Below are 19,358 nucleotides of genomic sequence, written 5' to 3'. Positions count from 1 at the left end.
CTTCCTGCTGATGACTATTTTAGAAAACATATTTTAGTAAGATTCATCTTAGAGGAATTTTTCTCTGAGCACAGTTTTATTTTTCGTGAGATACATAAGCACGACCTAAAGTGTTCTGAGGCCAAAAACACATCAGGTACTCTTAAAATATATGAAGCCATTATTTTAGATGTGCGATTTTCCTTTACAATAATTTTATATTCACACTATCTCCTAATATAGAAATGTAACTATGGCTATGAGCAAAGATTTTGCATGTAGTAAAAACTTGCTTCCTCCTATTAATTTCGGAAAAGGGGAAAAAATGTTAAAAATTCATCACAAACTGCTGATTATAAAAGCCTGCATATCTGCAGTAGTGAAATAATTGATAAACTAACATCCTTTCTGCAGGAGTCAATCTCTGTTTCACAACTGTCAGTATACACCAACAACCAACTACAAAAAACCCAAAACTTAGGCTTTCCTGAAACACTTGTTTTATTCTCCAGTACAATCAGTTGATACATTAAAGACAAGCAGCATTATTGTTCCTAATGTAGAAAGTACTTCTTGTTTCACATTACCTAAATACAGGAATGTTATCAACAAGTAGAACATAGGACACAGATCCACACAGGAAATACCTGACCAAGAGAAAGGCAATGGAACAATGAAGAGACCTAGTTTACAATTGTGGATTACAACCAGAGAGTAAATACTGCAGTGGCTACTGAACACGATCATCTGCATAAAACCACCAGCTAAGGAAACTGCAGACAACCACAAATGGGGAGGGTATAACAGAAACCACTGTGGCTTCATTTCTGAGGTTCTTTCCTTAAATATGTATCTATATACCTGGCCTGATGTCACAGATCGAATGTAGGAAGAGGAGACTTTGTCTGATCCAGTGACAAACTCTTCCACAAGTGCCAACAGGTTCCCAAAATAAGAAAAACAGGACCTTTGTTTTTATACAGACATCTTCTACAGTTCAAGTGAAAGATAAAATCTGGAATTTTAAATGTTTGAAAGAAAAAAGGAACTAGAATACTCAAAAATAAGATACAAACCATGAAGAACGTGAAGTTCTCTGAAGTTCGCATTTGTTAACTTTAAAAGTAGAGGTTACATGTTCAGCGTTAATTATGCTTGTTTGCTTGGTGGAGCTTTTCATTTTTGTTTTGCACCTTGTGGCATGGGGATAGGGAGTTTGTTCTGCAAAACTTCATACTTCAAAGAACTTTATACCCCACTATCCTTGCATTGCTAGGCCACTACTACATTGTGGAAGTCTTACCACTTGAACTACAGCATCAACCAGTAGTGACAGGGGGATTTTTATCATGGATATGGACCATGGGCAAAGGAAAATCTTGACCCATCCATAATAAAACTATCCTATACAACAAAAAATACTGCCTGTCAGGAATTCGAGCTTAAGGAAACATGGTCAAGCGATTATAAACTGAACTACACAGCTTTTAACTGGCAAATCTGCACACAGGGTGCACCTCTGGTTTAAAACTCACTGCACAAGTTTTCTAAGAGACTATGATAACACACAACATGGCATAGTTTCTGTTCAGTGTTGAAGTCTAAAACTAATGCACTTTCCTTTGGCTCTTAAAATATATAAAATTACTACAGCTAGCGTAAAATGCAACTGAAGTAGAACAGAAAGTAATTACCACAGCATAGTGATGCAGACAGAAACTGAATTAATAACAACCTCAGGTTGGGAGAAATAAAATGGGGCTTTTTGAGGGGCTTGGTTTTTTGGTGGCTTTTTTTTTTCTTTTAAGTTTCTTAATTTACAAAAAGATACATTGTTCAGGCATTCAGAACATTAAAATTTAGTTCATCCACATGCGTATCTGTAGAAAAATGTAAATTATAGTCTATTATTAAATTATTATACTTTCCAATCAGGTGCTGTACTTCTTCAAATCTTTCCAATTACTATTAATTGTAATCAATTTGCAAACTTCAGAAGTAAATTACCTATGTTTAGGCATCATTAATGTTACCTAATAACCAATTTTACTTAATGTGCCATCAAAAACAGCACATCTATGTTTATTCCCCAAGTTAAACAAAGCACTTGAAATATTATTAGCTTGTATGCCTCAGTGCTAAGTATTCTGTTAATACAATAAATTACCTACCGAAGTCACTGTTAACATTCCCCTCTAATGAAGTAAAAACAAGATCAAGATTAATAGTATCGTTTACAGCTCCAGGAGTTTGGTGAGCTCAGTTGCAAAATGATTTTTGAAATGTTTTTACTGACTGATCTTAAACACACAAGTGTGAACAATGAAACATGGCAGCTATAGTAACAAAAGCTGTCAGTTATTCTGCTCCAATCCCTTGTCTTTGACAAGCCAATTCTCATAAAGTGTTCATCAATGTATCTCACTTTTTATCTACATTTTTAAAAATGGAAATTTTTGTGTGGATTCCAGCAACAGAGATCATGACATGAGCATCTTCATACATGAAACTGTTTCTAAAGCTTCCATTAAGCAGTCCTCCACCTGAAAAGAAGAAAGCCTCACAAGAAGTTTGGCATAAAAGTTACCCATCACAGAGGAAATGTCTTTTCTAGTTCTTAAAGAGAAGGGACTGGGTTTTTTTTCCCCTCAGATTTAAAAGCCGTATAATAAGCAACTGCAATTACACATTTACTGCACATACAGCACTGAGAGGTGAAAAAAATTATTTATGTACAATTAATTTGCAATGTGCATAATAACTAATGATTCTAAAAACATCTAGAGTAAAAGATATTTTTTAAAATATCCTGGCTTCAGCCCTGGTTTCCTCAGAACCCTGTTACTAAACCATATTTTAGTTTACCTAAACTGCCCTTCTAGTTACTGTCTGCTGTGCATCAGCAGGGAAAAAAAATGAACTTGCAGATCTTTGCTCTCCAAAGAGACAGGAAGCAAGCAAGATTATGATAGAAAATCAGAATAGACTTGGACAGTATTTTCAGAAAAGCTGAAGCAAAACACTAGTAATAGTTCAAGTAGCAGAAGGTCTGTGGTTCTGACAACACAACTTCAACACACCAGTGTCAGCTGGTGCTAAAAAGCTCCTCACATCTAAACATCTAAACATCTAACATCAAAAAAAAAGATAATTTCTTAGAAAAGCATAGATACTTGCTGACCTGAAACCCTACAAGCTGTCCTCCTGTGCAACAAATTCTGATCTAGTAGATGGGATTCTTCCATCAATGTTTACAGAATGATGTTGTGCCATACTGCTCCTAAACTCATTTGGGGGTCGAAGGGGAATTTTGTGGGTATATACAAGATATATCTTATATATATAAATGCTTAACTGAGATGAAATTCCACAATAAGGAAAGCAATCAAGTTATGTCCAAGACAGGAGATACAAGCAATGAGAATTAAGTGGTAAAAGAACTTGCACAGAAGTCATCGTCAATTATACGAGTCTAACCTTCTTTAGTGTCTGTTCTTTTACAAGACATACAAAGTACTTAAGACAGTAACTTGACTTGTAGTGAATGTTAATATGACATACTGACAATTTCCCTTCATCTGTACAGTCTTGAAGATGAATACTGCTGACAATGCTGTTTAGAAAATGCTCAAGGATCAGACCTTGTATTCTGAGCAACATCCTTTGGACAACAGTCCGACACGCTAGCATTTTCCTTAATTCCATGTTGTTTATCACATTACCAGTGGTTCAAATAAACAGTAAGAATGCAAACCAAACATCTGTCCAACAATTTTGCAAGTTTCTTTCACAAAAAAATAGGGAGGGATTCATATGTAAGACTCCCTATAGGGCAGAGAAAGTATGCATCTTTCATGGCTTTCTCTGACTAAGGAAGAGAATTAGAGTGAGTATTCATAAAGGCATTAAAGTACTACAATATTCTAAGTGAAAGGCAGCTGAATACCACAAAAAACGTAGGGAGAAAAGAATTGCTATTTAAAGTTTGAGGCTTCTTAGACAATCCTGTGTATTTCTTCTTCTGAAAAGTCAAATGATAATAATTCTTATTTCAATTTTTTTTTCCCCTTGAGCTTTTAATTTTACCCCTTTGGTAAATTTAAGTTGCATTTAGTTTTCCTGAACTAGAAATTTATCTGAAAATATATGGAAATTTTGGTAACATTCATGACTTTGTCCTGGTGCTTTCCCTCTCACTGCCCCCGTTCAAACCCTCACACACAACCAAAACTCCCTTCCATTCTAGCTTCTCCTTTAAGTAAAGCAAACTGCCGAAGCACTAATATCCAGGACTGCAGAGAACATCAAGCAAATGAAAACGAGAGGGACCTCTTTCAGAAGCAGAAGGAAGAAAAGCAGGGGAGATAAACAAATGTTCTGGGGCTCTAAAACAGCTATGAATGCCCTACACTGCATTTTTGATCTATTCCAAAGAAGGATCATCTTCTCAGCTTTTGTTGTAGAACTGCCAAGGGAAGTGGCTCTCCTCTCTTCTGCACCCACACTCCTCCACCTAACATTGAATTGGATCTAGCAATCGTGCTCCCACATGACTGATCAGTAAGCTGCTCTGAGGGAAAACTACATTTTTTAGCAGTGAATCCCAATCTTTTACTACTAAACAAAAGGACAGTCTGCTACTAATATCAGTAACTATACTGCTCAGCTCATAAGTATGGAAAAACTGATCAGGCACATTAAACCAGTGAACTGGGCAACTATTTGGAAACCCTTGCAACACACTGATGCCATGAACCAATTCCTCCATACCTCTGAGGAAAGAAAAAAAACACATGGGGAAAGAAAAGAAAAAGGAGAAAAAGCAAGACCTCTAAAGTCGAGCCTCCAAGGGACCTCAATGCACATTCAACATACAGAAGCATTACCTACAATAGAAGGCATTTCAGTGTGTGCCAATTCATAAAAAGCCTGTCTAGCATCACCAGAAATTTGACTAAAGAACACCACACTCGCTTGGTGCTGACATTCTGAGATTCTGCTGCTCAGACTGAAGTAGCAAAGTGAAGTTTCCTGCTTTAGCAGTCTAAACCAGAACAGAGCAAAACTCTGTTTCCCTGAATCCATACTATATTATGAAACTGGCACAGTGTTCTTCCCTGCAATGCCCAGACTTGCAGATGTCTACGTGTGAAAAAGCTGGTGTCATTCATACAGGAGTTAAGCTGTTTACCTTTTCTTGGCAGTTGTGATTCCTTACTTTGAAGGCAGCTGTACAAGACAAGTGTATTTTTGACCCCGTCACCCACCAAAAATTTAGCGTACAGACATCTGAAAGCTGCCTTTTGCTTTACTGGATTATTCCTCTCAGACATCCAAGATTCAGGAGTATATACAAGGTCACTACAGTCTAATGCATGCCAACAGTTTACCCCTCTGTAGCACAATGGATTGTCGGTTCAGCGTCTCCCCTTGTAAACAGGAAATGAGTCCAAGTATTAATGAAAGATTTCTTCTTTGAAAGGGCATCACTTACCAGTAACTACCATGCTGCTCATGTTAGAGTTCGGGCTATTGAGTACACTGTCTGAAAGAAGTTCGTCAGATCCTCTCTAAAAAGAAAGAGACAGTAAGAGATTTTTTCCTCTATTTTGTGATTTTTAAAGATGATATTAAAAATGTCAGTTTGACAGGGAAAACTTTTAGAAGAACTTAAGCAAGCATAATCAAACCTACTCAGATTTGACAGACTTCTTCTTTTCAGATAAGTGCAAAAATTTGAAATCGAAGTAAAGCAGTATATTTACATTGCAATCTTTGAAATGAGAGCAGCTTAAGTCCAGTTGTTTCACCCACCACTGAAACAGTTACCTCCAGACACAATGAGAACTGCTGAACAATAATTCTGTCCAGCATTACAAATTAAAATATTATAATTAAATATATTTAGTTTATTTCAATAACATTTAAATTAACTTAATAATTTAGTGTTTTAATATACCTATAAAATTATTCTATCTAGCTGAAACAACAAGGGAAATCTAAACAAATAGAAACATGAGGTTTAGCTCAGTTCTCACACCCCTATTTAAAAAGTAAAGACAAGACACTGTAAGAAATTATCATTTTTATCTTTGGGACATCCATTTGTCCTGCAAAACACAGTTTAGGGCAGGGAATTACATCTTCATTGTAATTCTTAGGACATGACAAATATAAATTAAACAATCTTTTTAGAAATTACTTGAAAGTGTGTTGCAAAAATCCGTGGAGGGTTTAAATTGGAAATGTACAAGATAATCTTTTCCTCTCAAATTATTTTCAAGACGAGCATTTGACATAGCTAAGGAGGCTTTCACTTCTTTTCACGCTGTTTTTTCTTTTATGCCCCAACACCCCCCCATTCCCCAAGACTTCATCTCTCAAAAAGCCCCAAAATACTTAGGTAATTTTTCATTAAAAGTGTTTTTAAAAGGGAATAAATGTGACATCCTTTGAAGATTATCTTTCATTTCTTACTGGTTCTTTCTCCACTTCAAAAGTATTTCCTCAGCACCTTTAACACTAATCCAAGTCACTGCTAAAATGGAATGAGGTAAGAAAACAGTTACTACCCATCTTTATAAAAATAGATATTTTTAATTCTGTTGTGGATACTAAAATAGTGTGTGAATGTTTTACAATACTCAAGCACCTCAATACCGCATACTAAATTAACCTGAGGATATCACCTTTCTAGGCAGCAGATGCATAAAATGAAACCTTTACCATTTTATCCCAATGCACTGTATGTGTATCCACACAGAACAGTATTCTAAAGTTTGTTTAGTCCACCCCTGAAATCCAGATGCTCTTAATAGTAGTATATATGTATATGCACACACAGAGCCACTGAAGTTTACTGAGTTTTCAACATCAGCCCTGAAGAATCTTTATACAGTTTATTGAATAAGTTCTTAAGGGCACACAGCAATTAATAAAAATACGCCTATCATATCAATGACAGATTTCCTTTAAGATTTCCTTTTAATCTGAGTAATACCTAATACCAAGATTAGGTAGGACCACGAGAAGGACCATGTCTTGTCCTTCTTAATGTAATAACAGACCTCTAGATAGATATAACTAAAGAAAAATTTACCTGGACAAAACCAAAAAACAAGTTAGAAAAGTTACTGAAACTCTCAGTTATTCAAACTACATTGCTTTCTACTGGAAATACAATACACTAGTCCAGGCCCTATGTGTAAGTTGAACTACAAACATTCCTTCCTTCTCTTTAATACTCTATTTTTCTAACACAATAGGTAAAAATGGGTAAAATACTGCAAAAATCAAGATGACCAGCAGTATTAGCTGACTCAGTGACAACTGCAGTTATTTCTGCTCACACCTATTCACCCAGACTTGCTTGGAAGCCTTTCACTGTAGCCTGGACAGCTCAACAAAACAGGCAGAAGCAGCAGTAGAGACTGAATCAGTTCATAGTCAGGCATATTAAGATTACTCAGCAGCAATTTTTGTTTTCCTTAATATGCCAGGCATTAATTTGCGATGGTATAGTAGTTACTACATGAACAGCTGAAGCAGTCCAAGTACCAAATGAGTCCTCTTCCCAAAACCTGCAGGAACTTTACAATTTACAATACCTCAAATCTGAGTTGTTTTCAGCTTCAAAGAGTTACTTACATCGGCAATTCCTGACTAGCAGAATGTAAGAGTGGTTACATAAACTTCCGGTTCCTAGTAAATCAGGCTTTCAAAAAGCTGTTAACTTCTTAACCCACAATAATTCAACACAGTGGATATTCAGTTACTGTACTTGTGTTTCGTGAACAGTTAAAAGAGTTTTCTCTTCATTTTGAAACATCATTTTGCATTTCATGAATACATTCAGAGTCAATCACAAGATTCTGTCATGACACTTGAAGTTTTAACAGTTTTGCTTCAGAAGAATAAGTAAATTTGAATTCCTGATATTGGCATGTATCAAACTCTGCAACATTTGTTTTATTCTCATACATCAGCATTCACAAGTCTGACTCACAGATGTACAGGTCTGTATGTGGAATGTTCTTCCAGTTCACCATGAAATCACAAACATACAGCAAATCTCTGCTAACTCACTCCCATACATACTTGCCAAGCTTTTGGTAAAAGACAAAGATATCTCTTACCATGTGAGTAATCACCTTAGTAAATACACATGGTTACTTTCCTTACTGTTTTTTTTTTAAGCAGCCTAGACACCTCTGCACTTCTTTCAGTTTGTAACCATGCAGCAAAAGACACATGGCGTACTTGGACACAGACTGGTTAAACTACGACTCCAAAACCAGTAACTGCCTGGCAATTGTCATTTACTTCAAAAGGGTTATCTTCAGATGACAGTTGTCTAATAAAGCAATTTAATATAAGCATTTCAAGTAAGCCAATGCATACTTTTACACAGACTGGCACTACTATGTGACACGAGCACTTCCTGAATTGCAGTATAGACAAAAATACTTATTTTACTTACATTTATTCAGCAGAGATAAGATTTTATTCAATTTGTGGTTTGGGGTGCTTGGCTTTGTTTTTGTGTGCATCTTCTTTTAGAGGGTGCTAGGCCAAAAAGGACTGGCATCTTGCTCCAAGGGCAAAGCTCTTTGTCCCTCTGCTCTCTCACACATGAATTTCAGAATTATAACCTGTTTCCCATGCACCTTGAACATTCACTAGTCTTATTCTCAAGCACACAAGCTCTGCTAGTTAAATAATGCAAAGCAAAGAATCCTTTAAACTAATTTAGGTAAATCTATCAAGTGTTTCAGAGATAAGGAAACTAAACTCAGATCTCTGAAGAACACAGCAAACCAGATTTAATGAAGAATTGAAGATCTTTCACTTAACTCTTTTCCTCATCTGTGAAAACTGTTGTGTTAAGAATTAAACCAAGTTTGAATAGCAAGGTTGAAGCACACAAACACAAAGATCACAGATATATCCAAATCTAAGTTAAAATAACAAACAAAAACCACCACAATTATTTTATTCTGTCACTGAGTGCAAAGTTCCTATAATAGCAACATGGAAGAGACTGAATATCCATTTCAGCATGAGAGAAGGAGATCATAAAGGACAAAATAAGAAGCACAAATTGCTAATATACTATTAATAGGTCATCTTCTGACAGCTAATCCTCAACAGCACAAGTTTTCAATGCCATATTTCTATTCTTACTAATGTCAAGAACAATATGAATCTAATTAATCTTCCATAAAAGCTAAACCACTAACTATTCAGAGAAGAGATATCTAGAATATTTCTTCAAGAAAGCAGCATCTGCCAAAATACCATTACACAAAATAAACAAGGGAATTGCCAACTAACTTCTTGCAGCGAGTGAACTTTAAATTCGTTGCAGTCAATACTGTCCTTTTAATGAAGGCCACATTATCACACTCTCACCCCCACGAGAGCATTTCTATCCATGGTATTAAACCAGCACGTTAATGTATAGTTTATTCAACCAATGAAATGACATAAAACTGAAATGTAGGATCACATACAGAAAAGGATGAAAACTATTCCAACTGAGATTTTGAATGCATATTTCAGAGAAACTTAAAAACTACATTAACAAAAATTGTTTTGTATATTCTAAATTGAAGATATTGCTTTGGTATTTCAGTTAATTTCTGTAAATGAATACAGTTATTGAATATAGTGTCTCTTCTGCAATTTACAAAATCAGTTATACAAAAAGAGAGAAAAAGCCCACAACTTAGCAAGTTAACCACCTAGATCCTTGCTTTAACAGTCATGGCTAACTCAAGAGTTCCTCACTACACAAGCTGTATTTACATGGCAAGATTTCAGATCCCACCCATTCCCAATTGACTACTATAAAGCTTCATGCTATCACAGGTAATATTTACTAGCTATGTAATTTCAGGAAGTCATTGCAGTCATAATATCCTTCCAGGCTAATCAAAAATACACTACTTAGAAGTCTCTTCCAAATATCTTCCTCAAATTCCAGATAGGGCTTTAAATATTTCAAACACTCCACAGATTGTTATTATATCCAAGGCAAAAAAAATCCCCCGACAACACCCAAAGAGTAACAACTTTGGCTTGAGAATTACCAAAGAGGTTTAGTTATTTAAGCAAAATAGTTTTTGACAACTATTTATGAAAGAGAAACATTAACAGCTCTGTTCCCACTAATTCAGGGCTATGGAGACTCTGATCAGAAGTTATGGCTGAACCTAACATAACACACTGAGTGCATTACAGAAGGCTTATTAGAACCTTGTGTAGATGAACTACAACTCTACACACTGAATAAATACTACTAGAAACAGTAAACAAATTACAAAACTGCACTGTGTTAAAAGTCAACAGCATGATCTAAAATTTATTGAATTCCTACTAGGAAAGATAAAAAGAATAAACTCAAAGACTTTGAAAAATACATTTTCTGATAAATCTTCTCATTTGTGGTATTCAAATTTGCTGATATTACAAACCTCTCTCAAGAACAGGATGCTTTTGCCCCCACCACTTCCCTCTCCCCCAGATGAAAGAGAGGAGAACTTTAGCTGCACTGCGCGTTTACCACAGTCATTCTCAGCCTACAGGAACGAATTTCCCAAGGGGTATGACAAGCCAGGAGACAGATCTCATGATTTAAAGAAATCTAACAGCATTGCAAAACACTTCATTTCTAACATCTGGGAACAATTTAAAAGAAAAAGCCTGAAACCTGACTGTATGGAAGAGAAATAAAAGCATAAAAGGATTCCTGCCCAGACAGTAAACATTCCCCTCTATCAGATACACACTTGTAAACACATTGCTTCAATATTCAATACCTGAATTAACTTTGGGGACTGGATATTGGAAACAACAGGACTAAAGCACCAAACACAGCATTTATAACCTTCATTAAGTTTACTTGCAATGGATCAGAATTAAACAAATGCTTCATTTTTAACAGGATACACTTTTAATGAAACAGTGCATAAATACACTGACATACTCCTTAGCAAAGAAATGTTTTACTTGCCTTATGCTCTGACTATACACACTACTGTCAAAACACGTAATCCAAATTACCTATTGAATAAACTGTTACATCTCTCACATCTATCGTATCACAGACTCATTCAGGACAGAACAAGTCAAGTCCAAATATACAATCCAAAAGAAATCCCGTGCAAGTTCATAGGCATTTCACAAAGCATAGTGTTTAAACTAGAACTCATCAGAACCTTACATACATCGAGTAGGTCTACTTTATTTATTTTTTTAAGACCACATCGTTTAACTATATTAGCATGATATCTTACCAAATCTTTATAAACGTGGCTGTTTAGTAACTCACTTCTCACTTGCTTTTAAATTCAGTATGAACTGGATATGACTACTTTTCCATATTATTCTCTGTATTCTTTTTTCCCCCCACTTAAATTCTTTTTCATGCTGTACTCAGCCAACCATGTATTATTACCCTAACAACTAACTTCACCATTTCTACACTCAAATTTTTTCAGTAAGGAAGGATCTAGTAGAAAATTATTCTTCTTTCTTGCAACTGTACACATGGTACATGCCATGTACATAATTCTGGAAAACACAGAAGCGATCAAGGGAATCTGAAAAGACAGACTGAAGAGACAAGTCTCAATTCCTCTGAAGAGCCTCCAGGTTCTCAAAACATAACGTGGAAAAGAGCCAAATTCCTCAAAGCATCTGAAGATCAAGACTGAATATTAAACCAGAAAGCTGAAAAGTGAAGAACCAAACCTCCTCTTAAACCATGTCACCCAGCCTCATTTGAAAACCTTCAAACTTTCAACTGTAATAATGAAAGACTGCAGGCGAGAGACTATTCCACTTCGAGTCGTCACATCAAATATCCTGGAGGAAGTACACAACCAAGATAATTTATTCCAGTATTTCAGACTTCCTATTCCACTTTGACCAGGAAAGAAAGTGTTACTCTGAAGAAGCTGCACATCACTGGTGGTAAATTAGAACAGGTGAGAACAACTCAGTAGAGCTACCACCTAGATGTGTTCTTAGCTTTCTGGTTAGAGAATCAATGCACCTAGATGTACAGATTAGGTCCTTCAGTAGCAGCTTCTACATCTCAAAAAAAGATCACGAGGAAGCTATTTTCTACTTGATTCTCTGCTATATGACAGTAATAATTAAAAGAGCTAGTGCTATTGTGTCTATAATTCAATACTCATGTTACACATTCACAGAAAAACTGATTTTACGAAAATCTAAAAATGCCTGTATGTACTTGCAGCTATAAAAACCCCCAAACCCTTAAATCAAGCATCACAGTCCCATTAACAGCTTGTAAAACCACAATGTCAGTTGAACCAGCTACCACCAAAAGCAACAGTCCCACCTTCTCCCCTGCTCCAGCAACTTTTTCCTATTCTGTCCTCCCCAACTCTATATTGCAACAAGCATTTATGCAATCACATGCGTTGGTACAAATCTGACTAAAAAGATGTAACTCACTGTTGTGCCAGCTTAGTTCATCCTGGTTAAGTTCCCAGGAGAGGTCTGTGAAGGGGCTACCCAAACATTTACTGCACAAGTATTACACTGACAACGAACACTGGGATGCAGCTTGATGTGCTTGTGAAAACATGGCCCAAAGCTCTAAGAAACAGGAAAGGTATTTTCATGCTGGTATTGGCTCATATCTTTCAGATGGTGCAGGTGAACACATTCCTCTTCCTATAATCCTCTCAATTAAGATGTAAATATAGGTGTTATGTTACAAATTAAAAACAGGTGATTTCCAATTAGTGACAGACATCAAAACATAGGAAATATTACGCCTTCCTTATATTGATGGCCTACTTTCTACAGAGCACAAACTAACTTTCAACCTTCTTTACCTTCTATACATTTTCAGCTCTCCTTATTTTTCCACATATATTATGATGACAGAATGAACATCAAAGAAAAATAAAGTTTCAAATAAAAAAGAATTGGGAGTACTGTTCTGGGAATAAATAGGAAAGTCATTCCAAACAGGGTCGATTTACAGAAGTTACTGTTAGAAAAAGAGCAGATGTCTTTCATTGTAAGAAATTATTTTTTGCCACCAAGAACGTGATCCCCATACCACTTCTGAAAAGACAAATCAAGATGCCAGTCCTAAACTTCTGAACATCATCACACTCTATTCTTACTTCACTGCTTGATGCTTTGCACATTTTTTGCTGTCTACTGTTGCAACGACTAAGTATTATTGAGCACAAAAGATGGCTTAAAAATACCCCAGCTAACACAAAATTAAGAGTTCCTCCAATTCACAAACAAAACATTTTTCTCATATAATTGCCCTTAGCAGACTCTTTGTCTGATCTACTAGTAGTTATATTAGACATGCAAAGATATCTGAACTATCATGCTGGTATTTTACAAACAACAAAACAGACTGTCACATGGGATTTGTCTGTATATACAAGTCAAACTGGTTTTTATCCTACCACTCCCTTCCTTCTACATATCTAGAATGATGACAGTGAAGACAAAATAGATTTCAGAGAATAAAGAAGAAACCAAGAGAAAAAAAGCTATTTAAATAAATTTTCTTGGTCTTTTTAAGCTTAGTCTAAACTTATCTTCTGCCAACTTACTGGAATTTCTGACTTTTTTCTACACATTTTCATAATACAGCTCAAATAAAGTGTCACAACATATCCACGGTATTTGTTTCCACCACAAGAAAACTCTGTTATTAGCAGCAAAAAAGGGTCAGTGTTCTGTAACTTTGTAAGAGAAGAGATTAGCCCTCAGAACTTGAGTTAAAAAAAGAAGTGCACACTGCTTCAAGAGTACTTACAGACACTGCTACTTTGTGCTCTCTTCCTTTCCTCCATCATGTCTATTCTGGTTTTAGCTACTGCCCATCGCCCATACTATTATATTCTTCCATGTTAAATTTCAGCAACCAGGAAAAAGAGAGACTTTGTGACACATTACTGTTTGGAAAACTTAGAGAGTACTAGGACAGTGCTTCTTAGCATCTTCCACCCAACCCTAACATAACCAACAAATACACAGCAAGAATTTCCTCTTTTCTTAAGCATACTACAAAGGCTGATGCCTTGACTTCGGAGGGGAAAAAGGCCACACCCTCATCTTTAAACATTACAAAACTATGTCTACAAAATATATGTGTTTCCCCTCCTAGGTATAACTGGGGCTGTCCACACTTGGCAGCTGAAGCTCAGTTTCTGGCCAGTGTAGCCCAAAGTAGTGTCAACACCACCACAAATTCCCAAAAAATGCATCCATTAAGGAATGACTGCTGCTTTTCTCCCATCAGGAAGAAGTACACCCTCAGCCACTCTGCAATGTGCAATGCACATACACAAAATGAGTCAGTCAGTTGTTCAGGCCCCACTTACTGCACAGCTACGTGTGCCACCCAGGACAAAGACAATACGTTAGACTGAAGTGGCACGCACTGCAGTACAGTAAAAGAGAACTGTCATCTTCAACACGCACCAGAAGTTCACCCAGGTTATTCCCTGCACTTGTGCGATGCACAGACTTTACATCACATTTTATACCCCTCCAAAGATTCTTTTAATTACTCCAGAGAAAAGATACATTATATACTTCATGCATTCACTCCAACAGTTGAGAAACGCTCTATCACTCCAACTGCCAAATCAGTTTACTTATGCAGAGTGAAGTTTGAGAAGTTTGAGACTAGAAGTTAACTAGCAGGCCATCTCATTTTTAGTGACTAAGGACCTCACGTAATAAAAACAGAGCAACCAAGATGTACCTTTTTAAGACAAAAAAGCAAACATTTTGGATAATACGGCAATTTTTAAAACTACGCATAAAAAAAAAATCTATAAATTTAAGATGTATAGAATTTCTTCAATAAACTGAAATTTTTTTTAAAAACCTATTAAATATGTAATATACTATCATTACTGGAAGCCTTAGCTCTGTTCTATTAAAAAAATACTTTACACAAACTTCTTGCATGCAACAGGAGTTCACAAAGTCACACCAGACACAGAGCTAAAGTTCATTCTTGAATTATTTTGTAAATTTTACCCTAAGGGCTGAACTGTGTGCAGAGTGGCATTTCCTTGCCTCCATGAATCCTAGGTAAGCAAAACAAGACACAACGGATCAAACAAAATATGGATTATTTCCTATGTACTTAAGAGATGACAGGGTTTGACGTGTTCTAGCACTTTCAGAAATGAAAGCACACTGCTCCTCTAACAGATTTTAACTGGGAAGCGTGCTCCCACTGCATATTTTGAGCTGTGCAAATCGCCACATTTACTCTATGTAAATAAACTGAGTTTTCAAATAGTATTTCTCATTTTTTCCACCTCCATTCCGAGATTTATGTTTTCCTCAGCTTTTGATGTTAATTTCTAGTGACTCAACACGTAAATAAAATAAAGATTGAGCATTTGACAGTTGGATGAACAAAACATTTTTAAATAAAATAAAAGCGTACAGCACAAATAAAAGGTAATAGCTTCAAATTTAGTAGCACCATTAGCAGGTAACTCTGAGACTATAAAACTGTTAATAAAACATTATAAACAAGAATTCCTTTTACTTTATACTTGTCTTGCCCATATGTACTCCCCAAAGCTCAAAAGTCTTTTTTAAATTCAAAGACAACTCCCAGACTGCAGTAGTTAACTTCTACTATTGCTCTTTTAGGAATGGGTTTAAAAAAATAACTAATATGTTCACTTTCCATTTAAGAGAGAAACCAGAAAGACAATAGTTAATATAATTTTCAAATTTTATATCTGTAGGACTGACGACAAAATAAAGGAAATTTTCCAAACAGAAGGGTCATATGTCACAACCCCTTTCTCCAAGTATAACTGAATATATCACAAACATGCTGTATAACTGATCAGCATATATACAGTAGATGCAAAATCTCAAGAAAGCATCAGGTCAAACAAATACCCTAAGTATGCTGATTTCACATAGGTAAACCCCAGCCCACTTCCAACAGCCATCCGGTCACAATAAAAGCAGTGTCAAAGCAGCATTAAAAATGCCAATGGAACTCCCTGGACTCAAAACTTGCTCCCCAGACAGTCCCAAAGCACCCCCAAAAAAAGCTAACAGCCAAGGAAAGGCGAGATGAATGTTCCCAGTTCCTTATATACCACCAACAGTTAAAGCACTCCTCAACTTTCAAAACATCAGTTCATCTAGATCAATGATCAGTCACCAAGGAACATAAAGGACAAACATTTACAAGGCCTTCCACAAAACATGACTGAAGTTAGCATCGGACTGCTACCCAAACTGCACCTATCAATTGGCGAGAAATTCACTTTCCTGTTCTTCCTCGTGTCTTGAGATAATTACAGAAGCTCCAGAATAACAACCCAGTTTACTCCTCCCATATTTAACAGCTTTTTTCTGAAAGTCATCATAGTTTTTATTTATTCTCACTACTTGCATGCACAAATGGATTGTTTCCTTTCAAAATCCAGAGAATAAGTCCATTCTTACAAGGCAAAGAGCACACCTTCCTGACACTTCTGTGCCGTTCTATTTAATCACTACCTCTGATACACCTGTCTTGCCTTCTTTTTTTAAATATATATTCATAATGTAACTTCTACAATGAACAGAAAGTGTTTTATTTCATTGTCTGGCTAGTTTCTGGAAATTTGGTTCCAAAAAAATCACACTACACACAACATACTTCATGAACACCCAAATTCTGATAAGATTTTAAGTCACTCTTAGTTAAGAATGAAAAGGATACCAAATCCATTTACTTCTCCTGAAGTGAGAATGTCAGAATTTAGGGTTCAAGCAACACACAAGTCTACCTGAAATTGCTTCTTCATTGGACATGACTGAGGGCAATTTGTAAACTGTTTTGCCCCAAAGCTATTCACATGGGGCAGCTTACTTCTGAAAGGCTTGAAGTTCCTTAGATATTCCTCCAAACTGTTAAATACATTCCTGAAGTTTTAATCAGTTAACACTTCGTTCTCCTAGCCAGCTGAGAAACAATCATCCCATGTTTCTCATATGGATTGGCTCCCACATAAGTACTTTAATAATTACACTTTTCTCTTGATTCAGAGTGATTTTAAGCTTGTCTCCAATACTGCATGAATATGTGGAGTCAGATGGGTCCAAAATACAACTGACTTCTTACAGCTCCTCCTAGAAGCAAGGTTGCTCAGAAACATAATACAGGCATATCTGACAGGATAGCTGCTGTATCTACGGGCTAGCAGTATTATGTAAGAACTAGTCCAAATCCAGGAGGACCAATACTGAATCTGAGCCAAAGAGCCTTACTAGACAAAACCTGGCTCACCAAGCAGTTAACACAGATCAGCTTCAGGTGAAAAGGCAGCTATGTAGTATAGCTACAAAGTCTCTGGACCAATGCATTTCTCACACTGAAACAGAATTCCTTACATGCACTCACCAACGTAACTTAAAGTTCCCCTGTCCCATATATCTTTGCACTCTCATTATTTCTCAGTCTGCTTCTACAAAGTACTGATCTAATTCCTAAAACAGATTTAAATACACAAGTGAAATAAATAGTAAATTAACAACCATTTGGAAGCTCCTTCCTTGTTATAACAGGTATTCGTAACTGAACTTGAGAACTAAAAAGCAAAGCAAACGCCCACTTCTGTCTACATAACAAATTCTGCCTCCCATATTTTTGTGTCCTATTACAGTCATTTTTTTAACTTCAGTGGTAACTGTTTTCAAAAACAGAGAGAGAGGAGAAGAAAACATGTCATTTACAGTCATCACACAACGATAAAGTGTTTTTTTGAAAAAAGATCTGAAAAATTACGTTTTAAAATAAGAAGCTACAGTAATCCAGAACCACTGTTTACAGTTCAGTACCTAGAAAAGTCTTTTGTGTAGAGCCTCCAATTTACCTCTAGGGATTTTTGAATAATAAAGCATATACTGCTGACTAAATATCAGCTGACAATGATTAGTTAAAACCTTAAAACTTGTAATTACTGATGCTCAAAGTAGTTCATTTTGTACCAAGAATTTGCCCCCTTATTTGCTAAGTGTACATCCTACCTTCACACCAACTGCAACTTCAGTGACAATGCTGTAAAAGAAGAAAAGAACACAAGTCAAACAAATTATCCTCATAAACCCAGCTTTTCAATGTATTTCATTGCCAAAATAATGAGGAATTAAAATACCCAACAACTGTCCCCAGAAAGAAACTATGTTTAAAGAACAAAGCAGGACTGAGAGGAAGTGTAAAAGAAACCGACAAGAGCCACTGAACTCCCCCAGCTTACAGGCTTCTCCAAAAGAGTCCAAAGTTTCAAGTAAACATTACTCCAAAGCAGCTTTGCCAGGAAATTTACACAGGAAACTTGGGTTTCTGGACTACATGAGATCATTAGGTGAAACCAGAAGAATTTAAAAGTACATGCAGAACTCTTCTCATTCATCCCTATTAACTAGACAGCTAATTTAGCAACATAGCCTACCCCAGGGATCTTCTTACAGCAGAGAGCACATTGTTTAAAATTAGCTTAAAAAAACAAGAATGCACTGACAGGTACACCTGTATGAAATTTAATCAGGTACACCCATACAAAACTCTGCAACAGGTATGTCAAGGTACAGCTTTTGCTTAAGAGGTTGTCTCATCATAACTCAGTGTAACACAATCCCAAAAGAAACCTGAGACCACACTAAACAAAATTAAAGCAAAACGTGAATACATGAAAGCATTCCACAAAGTAATTACTCACTAATGACAAGACTTCTCAGACTGGATTTGTAACTCCCAACATTGTAATCACAACCAACCATAAAAAAAGCCTTTTTAAAACTCTCACAGTTGAAAGGTTACACGCTTAAAGCATACCAAAAAGATTGCTTCTCTGTTTGAAGCAGAGGTAACAACTTAATAGGAAATCTGGAAGCTGGATGACGTTGTGTTTAAACTGACGAAGACTACAACCACCAGTCTCATTTTCCAGGTCCAACAGAAAGAAGGCCTTGTGCATAGTGACTGCCCGCCCCAGCTCCCGGCCAGGACCAAGGGCCCTCGCTGTCCCGTGTGGTTGACTCCTTCAAAACCTTCCCTTCTTTGGCTTTTGCTGCCAGGCTCCAGCTTACACAAAGGCATCTTTCTACCTGGGGATGGGGGGAAGCCAAAGGGCTTATCAGGCAGTTTCTGAAAACAAAAGAGCTCGACATCTGGCTCCTGCTGATATCGCTCCTCCCCTCCAGCCAGCTCCAAAACAAACCCGAGCCCCACAGAGCGTCCCTCCTCACCCCACAGCTGGGGGGCACAGAGAGGGCAAAGGCGGGGGAGCAGGAGAGAACAAGAGGCTCTAGAGGGGACGGATGGGGGTAGATCG

The 19,358-nt window shown here is 36.6% G+C and overlaps 1 protein-coding gene across 1 annotated transcript in view; it reads right to left on the bottom strand.

Moving 5' to 3' along the window:
* The window catches only part of LOC104543240 (polypyrimidine tract-binding protein 2-like), a gene marked incomplete at its 3' end in the record, with an annotated part of 26,861 nt that extends 8,781 nt beyond the window's left edge, over positions 1-18,080 (bottom strand). The window contains exons 1-2 of the mRNA XM_010187804.1: positions 18,052-18,080; positions 5,474-5,549 (exon numbers count right to left, since the gene is read on the bottom strand). Of these exons, the coding sequence (XP_010186106.1) occupies positions 5,474-5,495 (22 nt within the window). The remainder of the gene's footprint in view (positions 1-5,473; positions 5,550-18,051) is intronic.
* Between the last annotated feature and the right edge of the window lie 1,278 nt (positions 18,081-19,358).

Source organism: Mesitornis unicolor, unplaced genomic scaffold, assembly GCF_000695765.1.
Source record: "Mesitornis unicolor isolate BGI_N332 unplaced genomic scaffold, ASM69576v1 scaffold15017, whole genome shotgun sequence".
Classification (NCBI taxonomy): Eukaryota; Metazoa; Chordata; class Aves; order Mesitornithiformes; family Mesitornithidae; genus Mesitornis; species Mesitornis unicolor.
This window is presented reverse-complemented; position numbering and strand designations above follow the sequence as displayed.